At 40.0% G+C, this 24,380-nt stretch overlaps 2 protein-coding genes across 4 annotated transcripts in view; one reads left to right on the forward strand and one right to left on the reverse strand.

The window, feature by feature from the left end:
• Positions 1–532: 532 nt before the first annotated feature.
• ENY2 (ENY2 transcription and export complex 2 subunit) lies at positions 533–6,301 on the reverse strand. 3 transcript variants are annotated; one of them, XM_066564326.1, is made up of 5 exons: positions 6,279–6,301; positions 5,742–5,835; positions 3,876–3,946; positions 1,693–1,767; positions 533–768 (listed from the first exon to the last, which is right to left on the reverse strand). In XM_066564326.1, the coding sequence occupies exons 2-5, from the start codon at positions 5,807–5,809 to the stop codon at positions 692–694; spliced, it is 291 nt and encodes a 96-aa protein (XP_066420423.1). In that variant the 5' UTR covers positions 5,810–5,835; positions 6,279–6,301; the 3' UTR covers positions 533–691. The 3 variants fall into 3 exon arrangements, with proteins under 3 accessions (XP_066420423.1, XP_066420403.1, XP_066420414.1); XM_066564306.1 differs by having other exon boundaries at positions 6,221–6,292; XM_066564317.1 differs by lacking the exon at positions 6,279–6,301 and having other exon boundaries at positions 5,742–6,089.
• Positions 6,302–6,483: 182 nt separating this feature from the next.
• NUDCD1 (NudC domain containing 1) overlaps positions 6,484–24,380 on the forward strand; it is a 38,578-nt gene continuing 20,681 nt past the window's right edge. The window contains exons 1-2 of the mRNA XM_066564337.1: positions 6,484–6,648; positions 15,812–15,966. Of these exons, the coding sequence (XP_066420434.1) occupies positions 6,531–6,648; positions 15,812–15,966 (273 nt within the window). The 5' untranslated portion in view covers positions 6,484–6,530. The remainder of the gene's footprint in view (positions 6,649–15,811; positions 15,967–24,380) is intronic.

Raw genomic sequence — 24,380 nt, forward strand, 5'->3', positions numbered from 1 at the left:
TACTGAACTATATTTAATTTAAAAAGGCCCCAAAGATCCACATAAAAAACCCAAAAACCAGTAATATGGGCAAAGATAGAAAACAGTAGTAGTTCAAAATTAGAATAGTGACTCAAAGTAAATGTGAAAAAATTGCTGATGAAAGATACAACCGCCTTTTTCTTAAAGAATTCAACCTCTTATTAATTGCTGAGTAAATATTTGCATCCCGTGTCAGAGACTTCAAACAACTCATTCCCTATAAAAGAAGTACAAAAGGAATTTCACCAAGAGTTTTATATAGTTTTAACTTTGTCCTGCTTACTCTGGGAAAAATCAGAAAAGCTATGCTCAGCAGTATGTCATATCCCATTTTCCACACTTTTTTTTACACCTTTCTGCATTTCTGCTCAACATACTTGTTAACTGTGCTTCTTTTCTGAAAATCTCTGCAAGGTTCCACAATTGTATAAAGTTACGGATTATTAAAAACTGGAACAGGTGACAGCACATTGCAGTCCACCAAGATAGAGAACCACCTTAGAACCATGAGTCCACAAAATTTTTTATTAAAATAACACCAACTTTAAGAAATTGATGCAATGCAAAGAAATATTAATAGTTTTTAATCCTTATGAAGTATGTAAACTGTATTCCAATCCTGACATGACTGATGTAATACCGGAAACTGTATCCCAGATGAATGTCAAAGTTAAAGACTGGCATGCTGAGCAAGGAAGGTTCTTATTCTTTGCAAGAGTTCCTTCTTTACACTGTCTGGTACCAAAGCTGAAAGACAAATAAGAAAGCAGGAAGTAAAAAAAGACAAAATAAAAAGTATGGTAAAACCACACTTTTACAATTGCCATTTCTATTCTTTTATTGTTCTTGCAATTCTGTTAATACCTAAAGTAACTGAAAAAACTTGATTTTCATATAGCACATGTATATTTATCCCATTTAAAATAGGCTAAAATTAGGATCTATTGAGAACAATTTTACTGGTCAGGGTTTGTTTTTTGGTTTTTTTTGCCTATTCATAGTCCAGAAAACTGGCAAGTTTGAGGAAAATTATTATTTAACAGGAAACAGGATATAATCACCAGAACAAGTGTGATTATCCTACCTTTTTTCTTCACAAATTTAAGACCAAAAAAAAAAAAACCTCAAATCTGGTCTCTAGTAAGGGTCTCAAGCAAGCTATTTTGAATGCCTATTTTTATTTAGAACTTAATGAAGTTTCTACCACTAACATCAAACCCTGCTAGAGAGCATGAGAGGATCAATATAAAGAGGACTGCAGTTTTCTTTAAGTGATTTAATTATTTTGTATTTGTATGCTATGTCATTTACTCTTCCCATTCCACTAGAACTGTTAGCTCTGATTTTCCATCTTAAAAGATTTGGAATTTAAAAACATCTGTGTTGCATACAGAACTTGGGACCATTAAGTCAATTATAAAAGTGAATATAGACAAGACTAAATAATCTGCAAAAGTAATCTGAAGGCTGCTACACAAAAAAAAATTCCCATATTTCATTGGTTGTTAATATTAAGCTATTAACATTTTATTTGTAGGTAATATCAAGCTATTAACATTTTTCCTTGAATCCAACACAGACAAGCTCATGATGCTGCTTTCAAAATACTGATGAAATAGAGGTAGGTATGTTTATTGATGTGCTACTCCATCCACATTTGCATTTTCTTACCTCTGCCTTTGGGAGTGATTTCTGCCACCAAATCATCAACAGTAACATGTTCTAATCCTTTTTCTTTAATGACATCTGGGGAAGACCAAGACCAATACTTTAAGTCTTTTAATCCATTCATAAAATGATAAAACCTGTTGTCGTGGTTTGACCCTAGCGCAATGCCAGTGCCCCCATGAAAATACATTCTCCCTGGTGTCTACTGTGAGATGTGACCAGGAATAGAGCAAAGCAGGCTCCAGCTTGGGAATAGAAGGAAAAAAAACTTTATTAACTTAACAATATATAAAAGAAACACACAGAACTCAGAATGAAAACCTTCCATTAACATTCCTCCTCCCCCCACCAAATTCCAATACATCCACCCCTCAGATCACCAACTCTCAGTCCATCACCACCCTTTAGATAACCAATTCTCAGTTCAGCAAGGAGTGAGGAGTCCCTCTTGTGCCATAGGCTTCCCCTGGAAAACACAGCTGAGACCTCTTGTGTTTCCTGTCACTCGTGGCACTGCCCGGAGATCATTTGCCATCGTGACATCTTCCTTCCATGCCCAGTGCTCTCACCACTGCCCATGGACCAGAGCCGCTTCTAGGGTTTTCCTTTTAATGGTGCTTTGTCCAGTTCCAAAAAGAGCACAGTCTCTCACTTTCGGGACACCTGCCCCCCCCAAATTTCACCCCCTGGGGCCGAGGGGTCTCAAGAACAGAGATCTTCTCTTCCACTGAAGATCGAGGGCACCAACCACCCTCCTCACCCGTTGTCTCTGTTCATGCACTCCCATAGCATCGCTGCACTCTCTTGGCTCCAAGCCATTGCCTCCCCCTAAATGCAGTCTCTGTGTCACAGGAAAAATGGTTCTGGCCATGGCTATACAAGAAAAGTCCAGCCAAAGGCCACTCCATCACCTCCTCCCACCCAAGATTCTTCTCCACTTCTCTTGTGGCCCATTTCCTCTTATCTCATCTCTATCTCTCTTCTCATTCAGCTCCAAGAGGATCAGCATTTGTAAGGTTTCCATCATCCAAGAAAAGGGTTAAAAATCTCAGTCTCTGCCTGTCCAGAACTCTCTCTCTCTCTCTCTCTCTCTCTCTCTCTCTCCCCTGGGGGGCGATGGCTGCCCGATGACTCTCCAATGTTCCTCCACCCTTCCATCCTCAGGGGCCTTCACCTCCCCTCTCTGTCGGAGGCCCTACCTCACCCGGCCGCATGGCTTCCCCTCTCCCGTCCAGCCGCAGCTGGGCAGGGGAGCTCTGACCTCTTTCCCCACTGGAACCCAAGAGAAACCTTTCCTGGGAGTTCTCTGCTTTTAACCCCCCGTGTTCTCAGAGGCGTATCCATGTCCCCAGTGGCCACACCAGGTGCCAATATTCAAATCTGAGCACCTATTGGTTTGACCACAGCATCCCAAAAAACTCACTTCCTCTCAAACCAGGACACCTGTGCTGGTGATTAAGAGACAAAACCTACCTACATGGTCATGGGAGAATATGAAGAATATGAGACCTAAATATAGGTTATTAGCTCAGTACCTACTGCACTGTACAGTGGATTTTAGTCTCTCATGCCATAGATTTAAGGATGGGAACCTGTCACTGCTGATGCATCTTGATCAGCTCATATTTTAAAAACAAACATGAAATTGTTTTATCTCATCTGAGCAGTACCAGATGTGCCTGTTACTAGAGTGTTGGAGCAGTTCACAAGTTGGCTCACTTATCTCTTAAAACATATTATTTACACAGTAGTAAGAAAGGTGCAACTGGAAAAACACTTTGGAACATACGGTAAGTAAGAGCACAGACAGTAAATCCTTCCTATTCTTCCAACTGGTTTAAACAAGATTTCAGTACATATTTCAGCCAAGCCAAAAAGTATGTCAGAGAAAAAGGAATACATCTATAGGAAAATAAAGGCTATTATTAATACACATCAGTATGTTTCATCAGTATGAAACAACTGTTTACTTATGGTGCCTTGCACACTACTGAAAAATGCAGAAATCAAGGCTGAGAAGTAATCTCAGTTCAGTAGCATGTTTAAACATAAATGTCAAGTTGCCAGGGATACATTCTTCTTGCCCAGGCCTTGTTTAAACTGTCAGTAAAGCCTTCATCTGGGACTTTTATGTATCCAGAATCTCAGCTGACTACAAAGGAAATTAATTAATTGACCACTGTTACCTTTGCAATGTGCCTTCAACTGATCCTTCCAGCCACATTCAATTAACTTGGCTCTCAGCAACTCTTTAAGGCTGTTAAAACAATATAAAACTTGTTAGAACAGCAAACATTCCTGACAGCTTAAATATGCTCCAGTAGGAAAGTCAGGCCTACAATTACTACCCAAGAGGTCCCAGAGCAGCAGCAGAAATGGCTGAACAGCAGGTGAATCCAAAACTAACTCACAGAATTGCTTCAGGCAATGTTGATGCTGCAGCCACAGAGAAAAAAATAGAAGCCCTTGAATTACTCCACCTGACTCAGTCTACTGTGGTAGCAGATGTATGCAGACTTTCAAAGTTGGAGTATTTCAGCTGAAAAATAGTCTTGAAAATAAGTAAAACCTTCTCCCTCACCTTTCAGGAAGAATTCTGCTCTACTCAACTGCAGGTTTATCTCCCCAATTACACATAATCTTGTTCTGGGTGAAAATGAAGGATCCTATATCTTAAGCTTCCTAAGCATGGTTAGCTATGTAAGCTTAAGCAACAAGAATTCAGGCGTTACTGGAAAAGACACAACAATCTGCCACAATAAAGCATCTACTCTGTATAGCAAAACAGAATATTGAAAGTTACGTAAAAATGTGAAAATTAGTAGGAAAAAAACAGAAGAAGGGAAAATGAAAGTAAGATATGATAAATAACTTTAATATCTTTTACCCTTTTCTCCATTAGCTAGGAAGCCTGTTTATCTTGTACAATCCTAAGTAACTCTAGCAAAACCCTGTTTTTATGAATGAAAGGATTGTAGCAAGGGGCTGAACAGTGTAGGTCTAATCCCTTTTACTCAGTGAATTGTGTAGAAGGGCAGATGAACTGATGACAAAAAGCAGAGTAAGAACACAGGTGAAATTGGCTGTGTCTGGATACTTCTCAGTTCAAGAAATCTAAGTTCTCTGCCTCTGATCACAGTACAGCTCTGATAAAGCCTGTTTATAAGACAGCTTTTGACATCCTGATAAAACCCTTCCTATTCTTAAATTAGCATAAAATAGATCTCAATACCATTTCAATAAATTGCTTGCTTTTCTCAAGCTCTGTGCAATCTTCAAGGGGATGGTCACAACCAGGAAAGATGTAGAGTAGAGATACCATGTCAGGCTACAAAAGGTTACACCAGGCATAAGGCTATGCCATGACCCAGGAAAAAATTTCTTCTCATACAGGTCTTTAAAAACGAAGGAAATAGAGCTTTTGGTGCATGGTGTTGCAAGCACAGTGAAACGATGAGGAGGTAAATGTCATAAGCTCTCTAGTGATATGTAAATATAACATCAATAAAACAGACTGAAGAGACAACAATAGGCCAAAAAAAATTGTGCAATTTACTTGTTTGCCTTGATCGGGATCTCTGCAATGACTTGCACAAGCGCTCCTTTATGTATTGTACAATATATTGCTTTACTTAATAAGAGAAGAGCTAGAAACATAAGAAAAACTTAAAAGCAAAAAGGAAAGTTTTGTTTCCTTCTCCTTATCAGGAAATAACAAGATTTAGCTACAGCAAATTGAATGGAAGGATGATTCTTACATGAATCTAGGGCATTCCAACACAAAATACCTGCATAAGAGAAAGCTTTAGAGTTCATAAACCAATTACCCATTCTTTATCTCCCCACTATCTCTTTTCAAGTGGAAAACTAAAATAAAACTGTTCAAAAGGCATTTTTTAAAATAGCTTATATAACTCTCAAGACTTTCATGTGCAAGCATTTAAAGAATTTAGAATTGAGTTTACTTTATGGAGTTTATTGTACTTCTAGGTATAATGCAGTCTTGTTGTATTTAAAGCCTCTCACCGGCAGGGAGTAGGAATTCAACTTACCGCTCTCGCTCTCCTGTTTCGATTAGCTTTTGGTTAATGGTTGCTCTCATCTGCGCATCTTTATTCATTTTGGAAATCTAGGTTTTCCACAAACCTACACAGAGCAAAGCAGAGTTTCGACAAATGCTGGTGTCATTCACTCAACAAAAAAAAAAAGTGACCAAAACAGAATGACATGCAATGTTCCGTCCACTGACACACCCCTGCGGTTAATGACCGGAGCACCAGTGTGTGACCGGCTCAGGGGCGAGCTGGGCACGGCACCCACCCGGCTGCCCGAGCGCCGGGCACCGGCAGCTCATCGGGCCGCCTGCGCGGGCACGGCCCACCCTGTCCGGGCACGGCCCACCCTGTCCGGGCGCGGCCTCTCCGCAGCCCGGCCCTCCCACCCGGCGCCCCCGGCGCTCGGCCCGCCCAGCGGCGCCCCGGAGCGAGGGAGCGGCGCGGGGAAGGCCCGGCCCGGTTCGCTCCCGGCTCACCGCCCGCCGCAGCCCCGCCGATCCGTGCAGCAGAGGCGGAGCCGCCTACAGGACGCACCATGCGCCGCCAGCCCCACCGCTCCTGGGCGCGGGTTCCGCCGGGAAATGTAGTACAGGCTCGGCGACTACAGCTCCCGGCGCGCCCCGGGCGCGCGGCTGCCTCCTGGCCCGGACTACGACTCCCAGCATGCACTCCGGCGGCCGGGCGCCCGCGCACCCTCTTCCCGTGGTGCTCCGCGGCCGCTGCCGCGCGTTCCCCGCGGGCCCGCGGAGTTGCCGGCGCTTCCCGAAGTTTTCCCGGAGCCGCGGGATGGCGGGCGCCGCCCACTGCTCCCTGCAGGCCAAGCGCCTGCTGCTGGACCCCAAGTTCGAGGGATACAAGCTGTCGCTGGAGCCGCTGGCCTGCTACAAGCTGGGGCTGGACGCGGGTGAGGAGCGGGCGCGGGGTTGATCCCGCCGGGCATCCCTCGGGCAGCGCGGGGGGACGGATCCCGCCGCCTTTCCCTTCGTCCCCTCGCGGTGCTCCGCGGCCCTCGGTGCAGGGTGCCCCGAGCTGGGGACAGCCCGGCCCGCAGCACCGGGAGTCCCGCGCCTCTCGGACGGCAGGGGTTTCAGAGATCGAGCGCTTCGTCTCGGCTTTTCCCGGTATAAGAGCTGCAGTTGGCCAGGGGCGTCCGGCGTCCTCCCCGCCCGGTGGCTTCGTGGTGGACTGAGGTGTCTGACTTGTCAGACCTCTGCCTTAGCCTGCTCCTGGTGCGCTTAGTTCCTAAATGAGTAAGGAAACTGTGTCCTAAATCTGCTCTTGCTTGTGCGGGCAAGGTGAGGCCAAATGCCCAGCTGAGGTGGTTCCCAGCGGAGTGTGAACGGAGCACATGCGATTTAAAGAAACACGCATGAAATTAACCTCTTGTACAAACTTCAGCAAATTAGCTGTTTTTCTTTCTTACTCTGCCCAGAGTTGAGAGGTGAATCTTCATGTTATGCATTCCACGCCCTGCTTTCTCTGCCAAGCATCGTTAGGGTTTGAGATGCTGGTCCATCAACACGCTAATTCACTGAAGAGTACATTAGCACAAAGTCCTGTTGGATATGTGCCTACAGTCTTAGCCATGCCCTGAAATATCTCAGCACTCTACGTTTACTGATTTGAGAAATTCAGGTCTTTCTGTAAGGTGGGTGAATTAGTTTGGTTTTCTTTGTAAAGCTGAGACAGTAAACACAATTTGTGCAGATTAATCTCAGTCTCTATATACTTACTGAACAATATATCTGTCTACAGAGTGACACATTACATGCTACTTTAGTTTTGTGTAGAACATACTCTATTCGTGGTAGATCAGAACGTTGTGTTTGCCATGCTGAGTTGTCAGCAGCAGGAAGGAAGTTTTTCGATAATTTTTGTATTGAAGGCTAAGTGAATGAGATTGTGAGTGTATCTGTGGTAGGACTGCAAAATTTAATGAGAGTAACATTTTTACTGTATGACTGCTTTAGGTGTCACCTTTCAAAAGACAGCCCAAATGCAGGTGAATGGGTGCATGTTATGAATTTGCTGCAGTTTTGTCAGAGAGAGCAGCAGCATAGCATTGGTGCACTCCCTGAGTTTGTCTCTTATTTGCTGTTATGCCTATGGTCAAGCAAACTTTGTGGTTCTTGGATAGTCAGTTGTGCACCTGTTCTAAATAGGTGAGGATTATAGATCTTCATTAAAATACATGAACAATGGAGTTGCTAATGGAGAGATGGATCTACTCAGTTCTTGTCCCTTTACATACTTTACATAATGGTTACAGTAACTGTGTGTGTAATAGAGGATTGATATGTGTGACTGTGTTCTTTTCTTTCCCCACTTCCCACAGCACAAAGACCCTGACTCATTTCAGTCTAACTTACTCAACTGTGCTACACAGTCACTAATACTAACTCATATTTTCTGTTCTGTGTGTGCATATGTAGATATGGATACTGGTCCTCTAAAGAGTGGAAAGCTTTTATTGTTGTTCTTGTGTTTCGGAATTAATAACAGGAAATGTATCAGGCCTTATATCTGTCTTCCAGATGTTTTGATTGCAGCCTGCTCTTCGGCCATATAGCTGCCTCCTTCTCCTTGCTGGTTTTCTTTTGTGTCCTTCAAGGCAGTTTACTCACAGTGCAGAGGTATTCTGTACCTGACTTTTGTATTTCTCAGTGTCAGTGGTCTACACATGTGTTAGGTTTAGGGTATCCTTCCAAAATTTGATTTTTGTGTTGTGCAGGAGTGATGGGTTGAGTTGTAGAGACTGTGGATCATGTGTAGGCTGTGGCTTTTTCAAATTACTGTGTGGGAGAAGAAGCCAGTACTGTGTGGGAAGGCCAAGAACTTCTGCTTTCCAGCACACTTGTATCCAGATTCAAAGCCTCTAGAACATGATTAAGAGCTTGGTAGTTTCTGGGTTATTAAATAAATATTTGTCACTGTGTGAAGAATTTGATTTAATTTCCTCAAAATGGGACTGAGTGCAATAGCTGAAAAAAAGTAAAATGTTGAGGAACACTGTCAGTACAATTATTTCTGATTTTATTCACAACTGTTTGCATAAATAATGTAGTAGAATCTGGAAGATTAATGTAAAAAGGCGGTTGATTTTTTGTTTTACAGAAAAAGATTTAATGAGTGTTTGTCTCAAATGACCTGAGATTTGTAGTTCTGCTTGGGTGGCATCCCAAATTTGGTGGCACTTAAGAGGAATATGTGAGTTTTAGAGAACTTGGAATACATGACAATAAAAAGAAATAAGTGCTTGTTCTTAAGTAGAAGTGAGTTTTAACTCAGCTGTAGTTGAAGAGTTTATTATCTATTTTCATGAATTTCACCACTAGCTATAAAGTAAAATTACCAAAAAAAAATGCCCTGTGGAATTGATGCAGTCTTCAGCCTCTGGAGCAGGTGGATGAAAGCATGTGGTGTTGTGTGGCAACTTGTGATGGTTGTCATGTTCCTGAGGACTACAGTGAGCCTCATTTTTTGACCATCATGTAAAACCTAGTGTTCAGTTCTAATATGCCTTCAACTGGTTGACTATGGTTGCCAGGAATTTGCTGTGGTCAGATATGCACTGACATTTTAAGAAACAATTTATTTATTAGATCTATTAAATCACTGAGAAGGTGATTTTCTAATAAATTTCTAAAAATGTATGGTCACAGTGAAGAAGAATGGGGGAAGTATGATACCGTCCCTTCTCTTTTAAATACTATGACTTGCATGTTCTTCTTTTATTTTTTCCTTATTCCAATCCATTCTGTCCTAGTTAATGCTAAACTGTCACAGTCATTTGTTTTCTCATCTCTTCTCCTGGTAATGTATTTCACCTAGTAATGAGTCCTACATTATTATGCTTTTAATTCCTAGCTCTTCACTGTACATTTTGTCTTTCTCCTTATTTTTTAAAGTTTATTTCCATAATTTATTTTCAAATGTTTCCTTGCACTGAGTTTTGTGATGCCTTGTTTTTTAGATCACCTAACGTTTAGGAGGGATGAATGAGGATCTTGGTTGTGGTTATCTCTTCTGCCCTAATCCGAGCTCAGCAGAGTCCAAATCAGAGATTGTGGGGCAAGTCCTTGTCTCCAGCAAGGAACATGTCCAAGTTGCATAACATTTCTAAGGGATTGAGACTATTGCTCGTTACTGGCTAGATGTCTCATAATTCCTTTTCCTTTCCAGAGGCTTGGAATTTATTCAGATGGATGTGGATGTCCCTGATCCCCTTCCTCTCTACCTTGTCTGTTTGGCAGGACCATTGTACCTGTAATTTACTAGTAGATGTTTTTCAGTATAGCTACAGCAGGAAGGCAGAGTAAACATTTGCTCAGAGATGGAGCTGCTGATGCAAGCCAGGAGCATGTACAGAGAATGCATTCCTTTGATCGTGTGCATTTATCACTTTTCTCACTTTTTTTGAAAAATGGTGGTAATACATGCTGCTTAGAAGGCCTGCTTCAGTGAAAACTTGCTCATTAGTAGTGCTACATGGAAAACAGGTTTATGACTTTTCATGGAGCAAAAGGCACTGGTATGTTTCAAACATTTACAGAGATTTTCATTTGCATTTTCCATTTGCATTTGAAAATTTAAATATAAAAAGTGTTTAAATTAATGTATAGTAAGAATAGTAAGAAATAGTAAGCTTTTTCAGACATTTGCAGCTGTAATTCACAGAAGTTTAGGTCTCAGGCACATATTTCCTCAACAACGAGATGCTACCCTTACCAATAAAAACATGGGTTTTATAATTAAAAGAAAAAGTGTTAATGCAGGGTTAGAAGGGTCTTTGAATACTGATACTATAAAATAAATTATCTCTTCCACTAATGGACCAGTGTGTCTGCAATACAAAATTGCTTCCACTGGGTGGCATTGCAAAACAAGGCATGACATACAAGCATATAATATTTGATAGCACAGAATGTGCTGGTATAATTAGTTTGCATATTTTGCAATTTTGTGAAGTTGCTTTGGTGTATTCAGGGAAACATATAAAAATAGAGAGGCTGTTTCAGGGTTGTTCCTCATCCTTTTTTTCTCTATGTTTCGTTTTTTTTCCCCCCCAGTTCTGCTTCATAGTGTTTGGTGGCAGATGTAAGACCTCTCTATTCATTTAAAGTATAAGTTTCTTGATTGAGTGTTCTTTATTCAGAGTAGATGTTGTTTGTTTTTTTTTTGCATTGCAGACTAGCAATTATAATAATATCTAGCTAGAGATCTTATAGTAACAGGTTAGGGATGTGTTACTTCTGTTGACTCTTATGAATTACTTTGTATTTAATGCTTTTGCTTTTAAGTAAAGCATTGTGAGTGCAAATCTTTTCTTTAATTATGTTTAAACTATTTTGAGTCAAATTATTTAAATTATTTCTTTTAAAGCATGGAACTAGTAGAGATAAATACAATTCTAGAAAAGTAGCATAGTTTTCTTTATACTGGTCCAAAATATCCTATGCAACTAGGTTTGTTGGGAATTAATGTGGAAAGCTGAGATTTAGTTTATACAGTCTGCATACTTGCTTTCTTTTCTGGTATGAATAACCGTGTATGAATCAGTGTTGCTGGGTTATCATGGTGCAGGTGTGTTTATCAGAAATTTGAGAGAGACCACTTGTCATTCCGTTGAATAGCTGCCATTGACTGCTGCTTCTTAATTGAACCCAAACAGACTAGTGAACCCATTGAGACTGGTGCATTAGTCTGACTCTTAAAAATCACATAAACAAAACAAAACAAAACAAAAAAAAACTGGAAAAAAATTAAAAACCATAAAGTAAACCCAAACCAAACAACAAATCGGAAAAAAATCTTGACTGAACAACTAAATTAAAACTCATAGAACTGTGTAACTGTGAGACTGAATAAGGTGATGATCTGATTGAAGTATTTCTTCTTCTTCTCCATTTATATTAACTTACCTTTCTCTGAATTTACTTTATTAAAAGTCTTGTTTCTTTTATCCTTTATTTTTTTGCACTCAGCTCTATTGGTTTTCTCTTTTTTTGAAAGACCATCAAGAAACTTTGAATCTTGTAGGCTGTAGAAAGGAAGGAATGAATGAATTTCCCCCTAGTGTAGAATCTTCCATAAACTATCTAAGCACATGGTATGTGATAGCAGATGGCAGATTTCACTTGGTCACAGTATGGTTTTCAATTAATGGAGAATGGCATAGGTTCTTTAATTGCTTCATCTTGGCAGAGCTATACATATGTATAACACAGTCTGAAAGCAGTTGACTGCCTCATTTGAAGTGTTTCACGACAAGACAATACATATTTGTCAGATTTCCTAATTTCAAATCACCTGTGTATTGTATAGTTTCTGACTTCTGTTTATGGAATTAATTACATATGGCAATAATACAAGGGATTTGGATCTCCTATTCCTGACCCCTTTTATTATTCAGGGCTTATCAGAACTACAGTCTAGAAAAATAAAGGACAGAGAGTTCATGTTCTTCCAGATTTTATAAAGTTTATCACCTTGCGACCAGCTAATCAATAGTTTATTGTTCCAAGAATCTTGGTGAAAAATTGTACATTTACTTTAGGAATCATCTAGTTTGGAGTATTTGTACTGGTTTTAGTTACAGTTCTGACAGGAACAACATAACTAGGAGAGTAGGGAGTGAGAAGTGGAGAAAGGAAGCCTTACCATTTCAGGGGGGTTGTGCCAAAAAAATCTTTACATGTTTCTGCATGTATATTCTAATTTCATAGGATCAGCTATACAAGAAGTAGATTATATGTGCTTTGTTTCACTGATAATGTGAGATTATATGTGCTTGGTTTCAGTGATAATAATTATCCTGGATTATATTTGGTTTGGCCTTTAATTGTTTACAAAACATTCATGTCATCTCTTGTTGTGTTGGGAAAAATATCTGTGATAAAGCTTGGTTACACAAACAACTTTAAAATGCATTTTCACAATATATTATAATTTTTTACGGTGTAATTTAGAGTAAAACATTCAAATTAATTAAAATAGGAATTGGAATGGGTAGCAGTCCTTACCATTAAGACAGGTGTATTTTCTTCTCCTTTGTTGATATTCTAGCTTGTTTTGAAGGGCCATAGCTTGTGGAACAGTAATTTGTTAATTGCAGAGGTACAGAAATCCCTCCTGTGTGGTGAATATGAATAATGATTTGATCTGGGTGGAATTAAAACTGCTGGTTTGCAAATATCAACAGTGATTAGGAGACTAATTGCTAATTACACTGTCATTTTGCAAGCATTTTGTATAGTATGACTGGATTTTTTATTAATCAGGCAGCATAATCTTGCATAGTTTCCTAAAGCCACTGTTGTGTTAATAGCCAGTGTCTCTGACAGGGTCTGTTCTGAGCCATACAGGGATTGTCTGGTTGTTGAGTTTGTGATAGCTGTGCAGTGGCACTGATGGTACTGCCAAATGAGCTGCTCTTTGCAGGAATTGGTATTCTGCCACAGTAAACTGCTTCTGCTGCAGTAGGGTTCAAGGAGATGCTAAAGAAGAGGCAGAAGTCTGAGTGCTGCTGCAGAGACTTGTGAATGGTGCCTGTTATGGGGTGGGATGGAAGTGAAATACTGGAAATAGATTTTCTCTGTTTCTGAGCAGAAAAAGGAAGAAAGTAGAAGTTGAAAGATTAGGAGCTACAATCTGCTATGAGTAGGATTAGCCTTGAGGTGCATTTCACATACTCTGGGCTTGAGTGCTAATTAATTATCATAGACTGACAGTTTACTTGTAACTTCCTAAAGGTGTTTTGTTCAGTGAAGTTCAAAGTAAGTTCCCTGCAGGAAAGCTAAGTATCCTGGGTTGACTCTACTGGAGAATGAAATGGAGTTCTGGTCTATCTGAGACTATTTACAGAACGATGGGCTAGACCTCTGCTAATGTATTTTGAGGTGTTTGGACTACAGCTGCTGCGTCTGTGTAGAGGTACAGAATAGGAGGAAAAAAGCTGCACATAATTTAAATAAAAACCTGGTTAGTCTTCAACAAATAATCCAGTCCTGATTACTGATAGTTAAGTAGAGGTTTTCTATTTGGAAAAATCTTGCTTAAGTGAATGACTGTAGGTACTGTGCTTCTTGCCTTGAAGAAGATAGTATTCTAGGATACAAGAATGGCTACTGAATAGCCATTCTTTGCAGCCTCTCTCAATTAGAAAAACTTAGTCTGAAATTTTTATGGAATCTTAGACATTTCTGGAAATTTCAGCCCCAGTGAGTGTGCTAAGAACATGGCGGGGGGTTGTTGTTTGTTTGCTTTTGATTTTTGTTGTAATTTTGTTTGGTGGTTTTGTTTTTGTTTTTTTTTTTGTAATTACTGTGAACTAATTCTGCTTTGTACTGTTTTAATCTTTTGCCTTGCAAGTGTTGGTATAGTAGCTCAGCATTGAAGAGCATGAAATCCATGTGGTTATATGGAATATTTCTTTTGGCTGCTGTTTTCCTAGAGTTACTATAGAGCAGACTTTTTTTCCCTTACTGCAATACCAAGTAGGTTTGACGTTGTTGCATGTGTGTAGATGTGTGTTTCATCCTGTGAAGGTTTTTGATAAATTGGACCTCAACACATGCTGGTGAGAGACAGTGTGGAGGTGTATTGGGTTTGCATGGCAAGGTTTTGGTAACGGGGGACTACAAGGGAAGGCTTCTGTGAGAAGCTGCTGGAAGCTTCCCTCATGTCTGACAGAGCCAATCCCATCCAGCTCCAACATGGACCTGACACTGGCCAAGGCTGAGCCCATCAGCCATGGTGGTAGTGCCTCTGGGGTAGTAAACTGGAAAAGTATAAAAAGCTGCTGCACAAGAACTGCAGCCAGAGAGATGAGTGAGGCTGTGCGAGAGAAACCACTCTGCAGACACCAAGGTCAGTGAGGAAGAAGTGGAAAGAGGTGCTCCTGATGCCAGGGCAGAGAGTCCCCTGTGGTGGAGACCATGGTGATACAGGTGGTCTCTTCCTGCAGGCCATGGAGGCCCCTAGGGGAGCAGAGATACACCTGCAGACTGTGAAAGACCCCATGCTGCAGCAGGTGGATGCACCTGACTGTAACTGTGATGGCATGGAAAGCCTATGCTGGAGCAGGCTCTGTGATCTCTCTGTGATCTCTCTTGTGATCTCTCTTGTGATCTCTCTTGTGATCTCTCTTGTGATCTCTCTTGTGATCTCTCTTGTGATCTCTCTTGTGATCTCTCTGTGATCTCTCATGGGGAGAGGAGTCCACACCACAGCAGGTTTGGTGGCAAGACTTGTGATTCCACTGGGCACCCACGCTGGTGCAGTTTTTCCTGAAGGACTGTGACCTGTCAAAGGGAGCTACTCTGGAGCAGCTTGTGATGAACTGCAGTTCTTTCCACAGGAAAGAACTCACCTTAGAAAAGTTTGTGAAGGATTGTCTCCTGTGGAAAGGACTCCTTGCTGGAGCAGGGGAAGAGAATGAGGAGGAAGGAGAAGCAGAGAGGTGCGATGAACTGACCTCAACCTCCATTCTCTGTCTCCTGTGCCACTAGAGAGGGGAGGACGGAGTGACCAGTGGCAGTGAAGTTGAGCCTGGGAAGAAGGGAGGGTTGGGGGGGAATGTGTTTTAAGATTTAGTTTTATTTCTCTTTACCCTGGTCTGATCGGCAGTAAATTAAACTAATTTCCTCAGCTTGAGTCTGTTTTGCCTGTGACAGTAATAGGTGATTGATCTCTCCTTGTGCTCATCCTCTCTTGTGAGCCTCATGTTTTCTGTTCCCTGTCCAGCTGAGGAGGGAAGTGACATGTTGAGTGGCTTTAGTGGGCATCTGGCATCCAGCCAGGGCAAACCCACCACAACAGGCCACTGTAAATGGTAATGGTGATGAGATAATCAAAGCAAATTGCTGCAGTGGCCTTCAGGGTGGATGACTTGCTTTCCAAGTTTATGGGGAAATTTTAAACTATGTATACATAATTTATTTTTCTTCAAATAAAGCATACTTATGGAGTGAAAATGGAAGAATTATTTTTAAATTATTAGTTTGAATTTTAAATTACTAAATTGTAAATAAATAATTGTTAAAATAGTCTTTCTCTTTTCCCTCCAGCTGTAGCAGAAGTGCAGCTTCGTGATGATCAATATACCCTTGACCACATGCGTGCTTTTGGCATGTATAATTATCTTCACCTTGATTCCTGGTACCAGGATAATGTCTACTATGTTGATCAGTTTGGAAGGGTTATGAATCTGTCAGTGACTCTGGTAAGAATAAAATCTTTTTTTTTAAACCACTGGATTGGAAAAGATGGGAGCAGATGAGATAGAAAATACTGCAAGTAGGATCCAAATGCAAAAATTGGGGGAAGCTATTGCCACGAAGATAGGTGGAAGATATTTCAACAAAAATGCATTTCACCAGGAAGAATAAAAGGATTTTAAGTGAAGTTTCTGACTTCTCTATGTTAATAATATTGCATTAGTGTTGCTACAGTGTGTGTTGCAATAGCCCTGTACCCCTGCTTAAGGGGACAGGAGCACTCAGGAGTTGAAGATGCTTGTGGCCAAAAGGAAAAACAAAAGCCAGAGGGTTCAAAAAAGCTTACAGAGGTTTTTTAGTGAGTTACACATTTGGTATGGAAATTGAAATGTTAGTCCCTGAGCTCCTAGTACAAACACAGAGCAGTGGGCTGATGAGATGTTCAGGGTCCTGGAGGTGCTGCCTGGGCTTGGTGGGGGTACTTGTTTATGGGTCAGTTTCTCCACTTGGAAAAGAGGTGACTCACTTTCTACACACATTAGTTATGTGAAGTTTGTTCTTTCAGTCCCTTCTGGAAATAGGTTGGAGGGCTTAGGGGGTCTCTGGTGGTGATATCTTCCCCCTGCAGTCCATGTCCACATCCACTTCTCCACATTGTTCCTATATGCATGTTGTACTGTGCTGTGCTTATCTCTAGGAGCCAGAACAAGGACATTTGTCCCAGAGAAGTGCTGTCTTACCTCTGTGTGGTCCCTGTCTCCAGCCACATCCTGTTCTTTCTTACAGTGTGTTATTACCAACAAACCTTGGTTGAGTCCACAGCCTATGGCTATCACTGCTGGAGACATACACATTAGCTCTTTTCTTTTAGGCTTCTACATAGTGGTGCATCTGCTTCCATTCTGGGCAAGATGGACATGATGACAAGCTGAAGGAAAGGGAGATGCTTTTTTTCTAGTTGCTTTTCTCTTTCTCCCTGGTATTTCTTGATGTTTGTTTGCTAGCTTGAAAACCCAGTCATTGTATGTATGTTAGAATTAGAAATGCTTAATCTAGACATCATTTGTTGGAGGCAAAAAGATGGTGGTGGCCATGAGGGAAGTTGAAATAGTGTAAGCAAGCTAGACCAAGTCTGAAATTTCTGCTTTTATACTGATGGTCCTAAGTAATCAGCAATTCTTTAAGCCATTTTAATGCTTGGATGCTTTCATTTCCTTTACAAAACTATACTTCCTTTCAGAGAGGGTAGGACATGGTTCTATGGACACCATGTGTCTGGCACATACAGTTGTAGTGCTTGGGCATTAAGAAAGAAAAGACTGAGTGGAAAGGAGGATGTCTGTTGTCATACTACCTGAGTTTGACTCGTAACCCTGTCAGACAAAAGAAACCACAAGGCTGTGTGTGGATTTTTGAGAGCATGTGGCTTAGCCTGTGCAAGGTTCTGGGGACAGAAATTACTAGGTCGGGACTAAACTAAGAAAAATTCTGAAATTGTAGTTTTAGATTTTCAGGAAATAAAGGTTTCCAGAGCATGGTGTAGGGTGAGAACTGAAGGTGCAAAATATTCCTTTCCTTTTCATAGTATGTAGCAGTTGGAGACTTTGGCAGACTCTTACTGTTACAAAATAATCTTCTAGGACTTCTTCCAAAACTTTTGAGATCATCTGGATTCCTAGTAGAAACAGCTAAAAGAAAGCCTTAACAGTGGCTTGTCATAATCTCATTTTTTGTTTTATCCTTTGAGGTTGGTTAACCGTGGTTTGCTGCTGGATGCCCACCCAAACACTCTCTCACTCCCCCTATTCAACAAGTTGGCAAGAAAAAATGAGAGAAAAGCTTGTGGATGAGGATAAAACCAGGGAGATCACTTACCAGTTACCATGATGGGCAAAGCAGACTTGACTTCGGGGAAAATTATTCAATTTATTGCCAATCAGGACTAGTGTAGGATGATGAGAAAGAAGGTCACACAAAGCTTGTACCAGGAACAAGCTCCATTGTTCAGAAACTTGTACTTGCTCCACTGTGTGCTTGAGCAGCAGTGTGGATATCTGTCCCCTGTGGGTTTCAGGAGGACAGCCTGCTTTTCCGTGGTCTGCTCCAAGGGCTGCAGGCAAACCTCTGTTCCACCACATTGGCTTAGCTGCAAGCTCAACTTTCTGCAATGGAGAGTCCAGTGGAGCCAGCTGGAAGTGGCTGTATGTGCACTGGGCAGCCCTGGCCCCTCCTCACTGAGGCCACCCCTGCAGGTCTCCTCTGCCTGCAGAGGGAGGACAGAGGGCACTAGGTGTGTAAATCTAGTTCTTGGCAGATAAAAGATTTTACAGCAGCCTATAAATTGAGACAAGAAATATCCTTCTCTAGGACCTATTTCAAGGTAATGGCATTTGATTAATATCTGGCAGTCACAAGTTTTGGTTCCACCTGAAGGGGAAAATAAAATTGATTAAGCTGTGAGATAAATAGACACCATCTTGTCTCCTAATACCTGATATTGTTCTGTTTTGTAAAGGAAGCATATTTGCATATGAATAATTCCTTTGAATTTGTGTTCAGAAACGTCAACAAGGTGTCTCATTACAAATGTGCCCAGCCATATATTAGTCAAATGTATATTAAAAATAGCATTGGTTTTGGACAAGTACAGCTTACAATTAAAATTAATGTCAGTCTTCTTTAAAACAGAAGATGGAACAGGGTGATGAGTTCATCCTAAAATTAGAGTGAAAGGGCACATAGACTTTCTAGCACAACATTATTTCTAGTTCTATTTCTTATTTTGGTTGCAGCTTTGATTCTAATATGACAGTGTGTTGGTTGTCATATATCATGAATTATCCCTGCAACTTCGGTGTTTAAAAAGATGTCATCTGTGAAGGAAAAGAAGTGCATATATAACACCTTGCTACTTGCTCAAAATCACACATAATTGAAAAAAGAAAAGTGATCAACACAAGCAGTTCTTCTGTGTTGATGGATGAGTATTCAGATGGGTTTTTTATACCAGATTGAGGAAATTGTTACTTTTAACTTGGCTGGAAATACTGTATAATAGCTTTAACCTTCTCCTGTTGGACTTTTTTCATTAGGTATGCCAACAGCAATCAATACTTTGCTTTAAACACCCAATGGGCAGGGTAGTGACAGGATTACTGACTTGAGATTTTTTAATTGGTCAAGGTTTTTATGCAACTTTGTTGATTGCTTGGTGTTTGTAGCATTCCAGTATAGCTGCAAAACATTCAAAGTTTTCTCCTTAAGCAGTTGGACTTGGTTTCTTGACCTTAAAGTTCTTCCTGCAAAGACAACTTGGCTTCTTTTTATGCTCAGATAAACAAATTGAAAAATTGTGGCAATAGGAACTCTTTTCACACCTAATTAAAATCCTTAATGATATATATATTTTCATCTCTTTAATTTCCAATAAGAATTAGCTATGGAATACTGTTTCTGTAACTTTCAGTTAACTTCAATTCAGAACAACTGTTAGTGGCACCAGACACAATGTGGGAATTCTATTTCAAACAAGTCAGAATAAGAAAGCTGACAGAGAACAACAAAATCTTTCACTGTTGTGTTTCACGGTGTTAAATACATGTCTCCTTGTTATTCAGAATGCTGGGTATTCATTCTTTTTTTCAGTTAAAGAGATGTGTCAAATGCCTAGGTATTTTGATGTTTCATAAAAACATAGTCTTGTATTTTTTATTTCTACTTTGTGGGAATTGCTGTATGACTTACAGCTTTTATTTTTTCCTTTCTTTTTTATTCCTTTATTCCTTTCTCATTCCCAGTTATTTCCTTGAAAAAAATGAATTTTTATTTTAAATATTTTATAAAATATCTCATGTTTATACAGTATTGTCATTTAGCCCCAGCTGACAACTAAGTACAATGCAGCTGCTTGCTCACTGCTGCTCCTCCATCCCCAGTAGGATGGGAAGGAGAACCAGAAAAGGTAAAACCCACAGATTGAGGTAAGAACAGTTTAACAAGTTATATAAAGCAAAATATAATAATAATAACAACAAAAGTAATAATTATAGTGAAAGAGAGAGAAATAAACCAAGGGGAAAAAAAGTGATGGACAATACAGTTGCTCACCAGCACTGACCAATGCCTGAGCACTGCTGAGTTGTTTTATCCAGTTCTTGCTGGTATAATACATGGCTATAGACTCTCACCATCCCCTCATGCTTCTAAAGCAGGGAGTTACTATTACCCCAGTTAACCACCTAGTGAACAAAGAAACTCAGTTAAAAAGCTAATCTGACACAATGGGATTCTAATCTGACACAATGAGATAGATAGGAGGTTTTGTTTCATCTTCAAGGAAGTCCATCCTTTTCATTGTCAAAATGAGATTAGAGATTGTTCTTATAAATGCCTAAAGTTAAATTAGTGAACAGAAAGGTTGTGAAGAAGATTATTTCCTTTCTTGCCTATGGAAAGGAAATTTTTAAGGCTTTGTAGTAAAGATCATTTTTCATTTTTAGGAGATTGAGTTCTGAAAATTCCCGCTCAATGCTGATGAATCTGATGTGATCTTTAGAAGATTAGGTAGTTGATAATTTTTTATTTTAATTGCATCCAAAACTATTTGAAGCTTACTGTTAAAATTCACTTGAAGGCTGACAAAAATGTGGTCTTTTGTAATGTTATACAGTATTAGCCCTATAGTCACTGTTAAGAGGAATGATGCTTCCTCTTTCTGTGATAAGATACACAGGATTTTGACTTTTTTTTCCTAGGCTCAGTAATCATTGCTAGTTACAATGGAAAACTTTTCTACTTCATAGGAAAAAAAATGCCTTTCAGTGAAATCTAAAAATTAAATAAAATATGAGGAAGCCAAAATTTATTGTATCTCATGATTGTGTGATATTTGTTTGGGTTGTGGTTTTGGTTTGTTTGGGTTTTTTCCTTTTAATTCTTTCATTCTTCCTTTCTGAATGTGCTATAAATTAGCAGAATAGTCCAAGGGGTGTAGGGATACAGCTGACACCACAAACTGACCCTGAATGCTTCTAATAATTAAAAATTTGTGAATTTTCCATTGCAGGTTTCATAATCTTCTTGTAGCACACAGTAATCTCTAATATGAATTTAAGTAGGCCCAAAAGGCAGGCTATCTGTTTGTTATCTGGTCTTTTTTTGCTCTTGCTTATTAAAATGGTACTTACCCAAATGCAGTTTCTCTTGCTTACCTTTCAGCATGTGTTAAATGCACATCTGATTTTACTAACATCTGGAAAATAGGAATGTTTTGAAATGCCCTCGAAGGCAGGATTCTTCATAAATGAGGCCACTGCACGCTTTGCATGCACAGTGTGCTCTCTCTGCGTTGCATTCACGTGCCCAAGTGCAAAGGACTCTTTTGGAGACGGCCCTGTGTTTGTCTATTTTTGCCTGCCTTATTTCAGAGCAGAATGAGTAAGTTTCTTTTGCTAGAAGTAGATTATTTCCCCCAAGCTACTGATTGAGTGAAAATAGAAGGACAGAGGATGTTTAAAGGATTTGTGGCTAAATATTGGAGGTCTATAATGAGAGACAGTTTTAATCTTGAATGTTTTCACTGCTGTTTCTTAGTCTCATGCCTTACTATGTTAAAGATGGACCTGAGACTAAGAAACATTTTGTGTCACAGAATCAAAAATTACTTGTTTCCCACCCAGGTTGTCAATACAAAAGTATGCTTCTGTTTGTGCTTCCTTTTACATACGTGTCAATATCTTCAAAACTATCCCTGCAATATTTTTCAAATTTTCTTTTTCTATTTTTACAAGTACATTTCTTTGTAAATATATTTTCATCTTAGTGACAGCAATGCTGATTTTTAGTAGTGAGGGAAGAATTTCCCTCTTGTTAAACAGAGGTTTCTGATTTGTGGACCTTCAGAAATAATTGTAGGTCAACTGACTGGAAATGAGCCTAGTAAAATAAAACAAAATATAATTTTATTGGTTCTATAACCATTTTTTATGTTTTCAACATGGTCTATTTGTTGTTGGATTAAGAAGATAGATGTGATTTAAAAATGGATTATCTCTAAAGGTCAGTCAGGCACCTCTTTTTTTTTCAGAAATAATTTTATTGTTCAAATACATGTGGGTACACTAGCTTGTAAAATACCTGTGAAACCCGTTTTATCTAATTTTGTTTCATATATGATACATATATATAAAAAACACTCTGTAAATTAGGGGAAACAACCATAACTTCCCGAGAAATGTTCCCCCAAAGATACAGGAAAGAACAGGAATTGTTTTTCTTTGTTACTACTGGAAGATGTCTTTGAAGACTGCAGATCAGATTCTGCAGTCTATGAATCGGTAAGAGAGACAAGGTGGTGAATATGGTGTGAGTTTGGATTTTTTTAATTATATTTTTTGTTTAGTTTAGAATCTTAGAACAGCCCAGATGAAGGGATCTCAAAAGATCCTGTAGTCCAAGCTTTCATGGCAAAAGGAGCCTAGATGAGGTTATCTAGCACTCTGTCCAGTTCTGTCTTGAAAAACTCCAGTGGTAGAATTTCTGCCATGTGCCTGGGGAGGTTGTTCCAGTCACTGATTGTTCTCATTATAAAAATTTCTCTTATGTCTAGATGAAACCTCTTCTAATGCAACTTTTAGCTGTTGTCCCTTGTCTTCTCTACGTGGCTTCTTGTGAAGAGAGAGCTCCTGATCTCTTTGTGGCTGTCCTGGAACACTGTGATGAGATCTCCCCTGAATCTTCTCCAGGGAGACGAAGCCCAACTCCTTCAATCTTCTCACACAGGAGAGATTCTCCAGTCATTTGATGGTGTTCATGGCTGTCCTTTGCACCTTTTCCAATCTCTCCATGTCTTCTTTCACCATTACTCCAGGTGGGGCCTGACAACCACTGGGTAGAGTGCGATGATCACATTTCTTATCTCTGCGAGTTATACTTGTGCAGATGCAGCCCAGGATCCAGTTTACCTTTGGTGCTGCAGCATTGCCCTGCTGGCTCATGATCAGCTTGTTATCCTGTATCCCTCAGGTCCCCTTCATCAAGGCTTCTCCCAGCCACACGGATCCTGGCCTGTTCTGAGCTTTCTGGTTGTTCCATTCCAGGTGCAGGACCATGCTTGTCTTTGCTTATTTTCCCAGTGTTGTTGCTGCCCCACTCTTCCAGGCTCTCTGGCTCTCTGTGCCACATGTGTTTCCCTTGTAGGTACACATCTACCTCATCACCTGGTTTAGTGTCATCAGCAAATAGGGTGAGGGTGCTTTCAATCCTATCATCCAGGTACCTTATGAAGATGTTCAGTGTGTGGGGCCTGGTGTCAATCCCTGAGGGACCCCATTTGTGACAGACTGCCAGCCCATCTTATTTAATAGCTTCTTAGTTCAGTTGAAAAACTTCAAATGATTAAGTTCTATTTCAGTTAACACATTATAGAGATGTGACTGTGATGTTGCTGAATGTCCAGTTTCCATCTTCTATTTTTCTGTGAGAATATTTTGTTTGTGCTCTTAATACTGTCGCCTGATCTACTTCATAAGTAGCTGATCAAGCTGTATTGCTAATAAAGCATGTCCTGACTGTTTTTTAAACTGTGACACCAAATTATTTTCAAATCATAAAGATTTTGTTAGAGTTTTCTTTTAACCTAACAAGCCTCTTGGGTATTCAGAGATTACTTCAACACAAAAAATGGGGGTAAATCTTAATCCTAAGCAGGCAGCAGCATGGCTGACATTCCATTAGCCAAATAATGAGCAGAAAGTCAGTCACAAAGCCTTATTCAGCAAAGAAAGAGCTGTATGTGAGAGTGAAGGCTGAAGATAAAGAATAATCCCTAAAAGATATGCTGGAAGACATACCACTGTACTTAATGAAAACAGTTGGAAATCCAATTTTCAGCATGAAAGCAGGTTTTTTTTCTGTTAGAATTATCAGGAAATTAAGAACACCACACAGAACTAAAGCAAGACTTAGGGGAGCAATTACTAGAAATATAGATGAAATTGTTAATCTAAAATCCCTTTTGCACTGTTACTGAATCAAGCTGATTTGTGTAACATTAACAGAGTAGGAAATAATTGATTTTTTTTTTTGTAAAATGTAGTGGTATGCATAATTTTTAAAAAATGTGTACGTCTTGATTGTTCACTGAAGAATTACGTCATCTGCACAATTTGTTTACCATAGTGTCTCTGTTTATTCCTACTCAAAAGCTATCTGTAGTTCAGCTTGCAGTGTGGCACTGCAACAGGATGCCAGATAACCTTATCATGACATGTAGTAGAATTGTAGAATTGTTTAGGTTGAAAAAGCTTTTTAGGATCATTCAGTCCCACCAGTCACCCAGCACTGCTAAGTCCATCACTAAACTGTGTCCCTAAGTGCCATATCCACGCATCTTTGAAATATAGTCATTGATGGTGACTGC

The sequence above is a fragment of the Molothrus aeneus genome, chromosome 1 (genome assembly GCF_037042795.1).
Source record: "Molothrus aeneus isolate 106 chromosome 1, BPBGC_Maene_1.0, whole genome shotgun sequence".
NCBI classification, from domain to species: Eukaryota; Metazoa; Chordata; class Aves; order Passeriformes; family Icteridae; genus Molothrus; species Molothrus aeneus.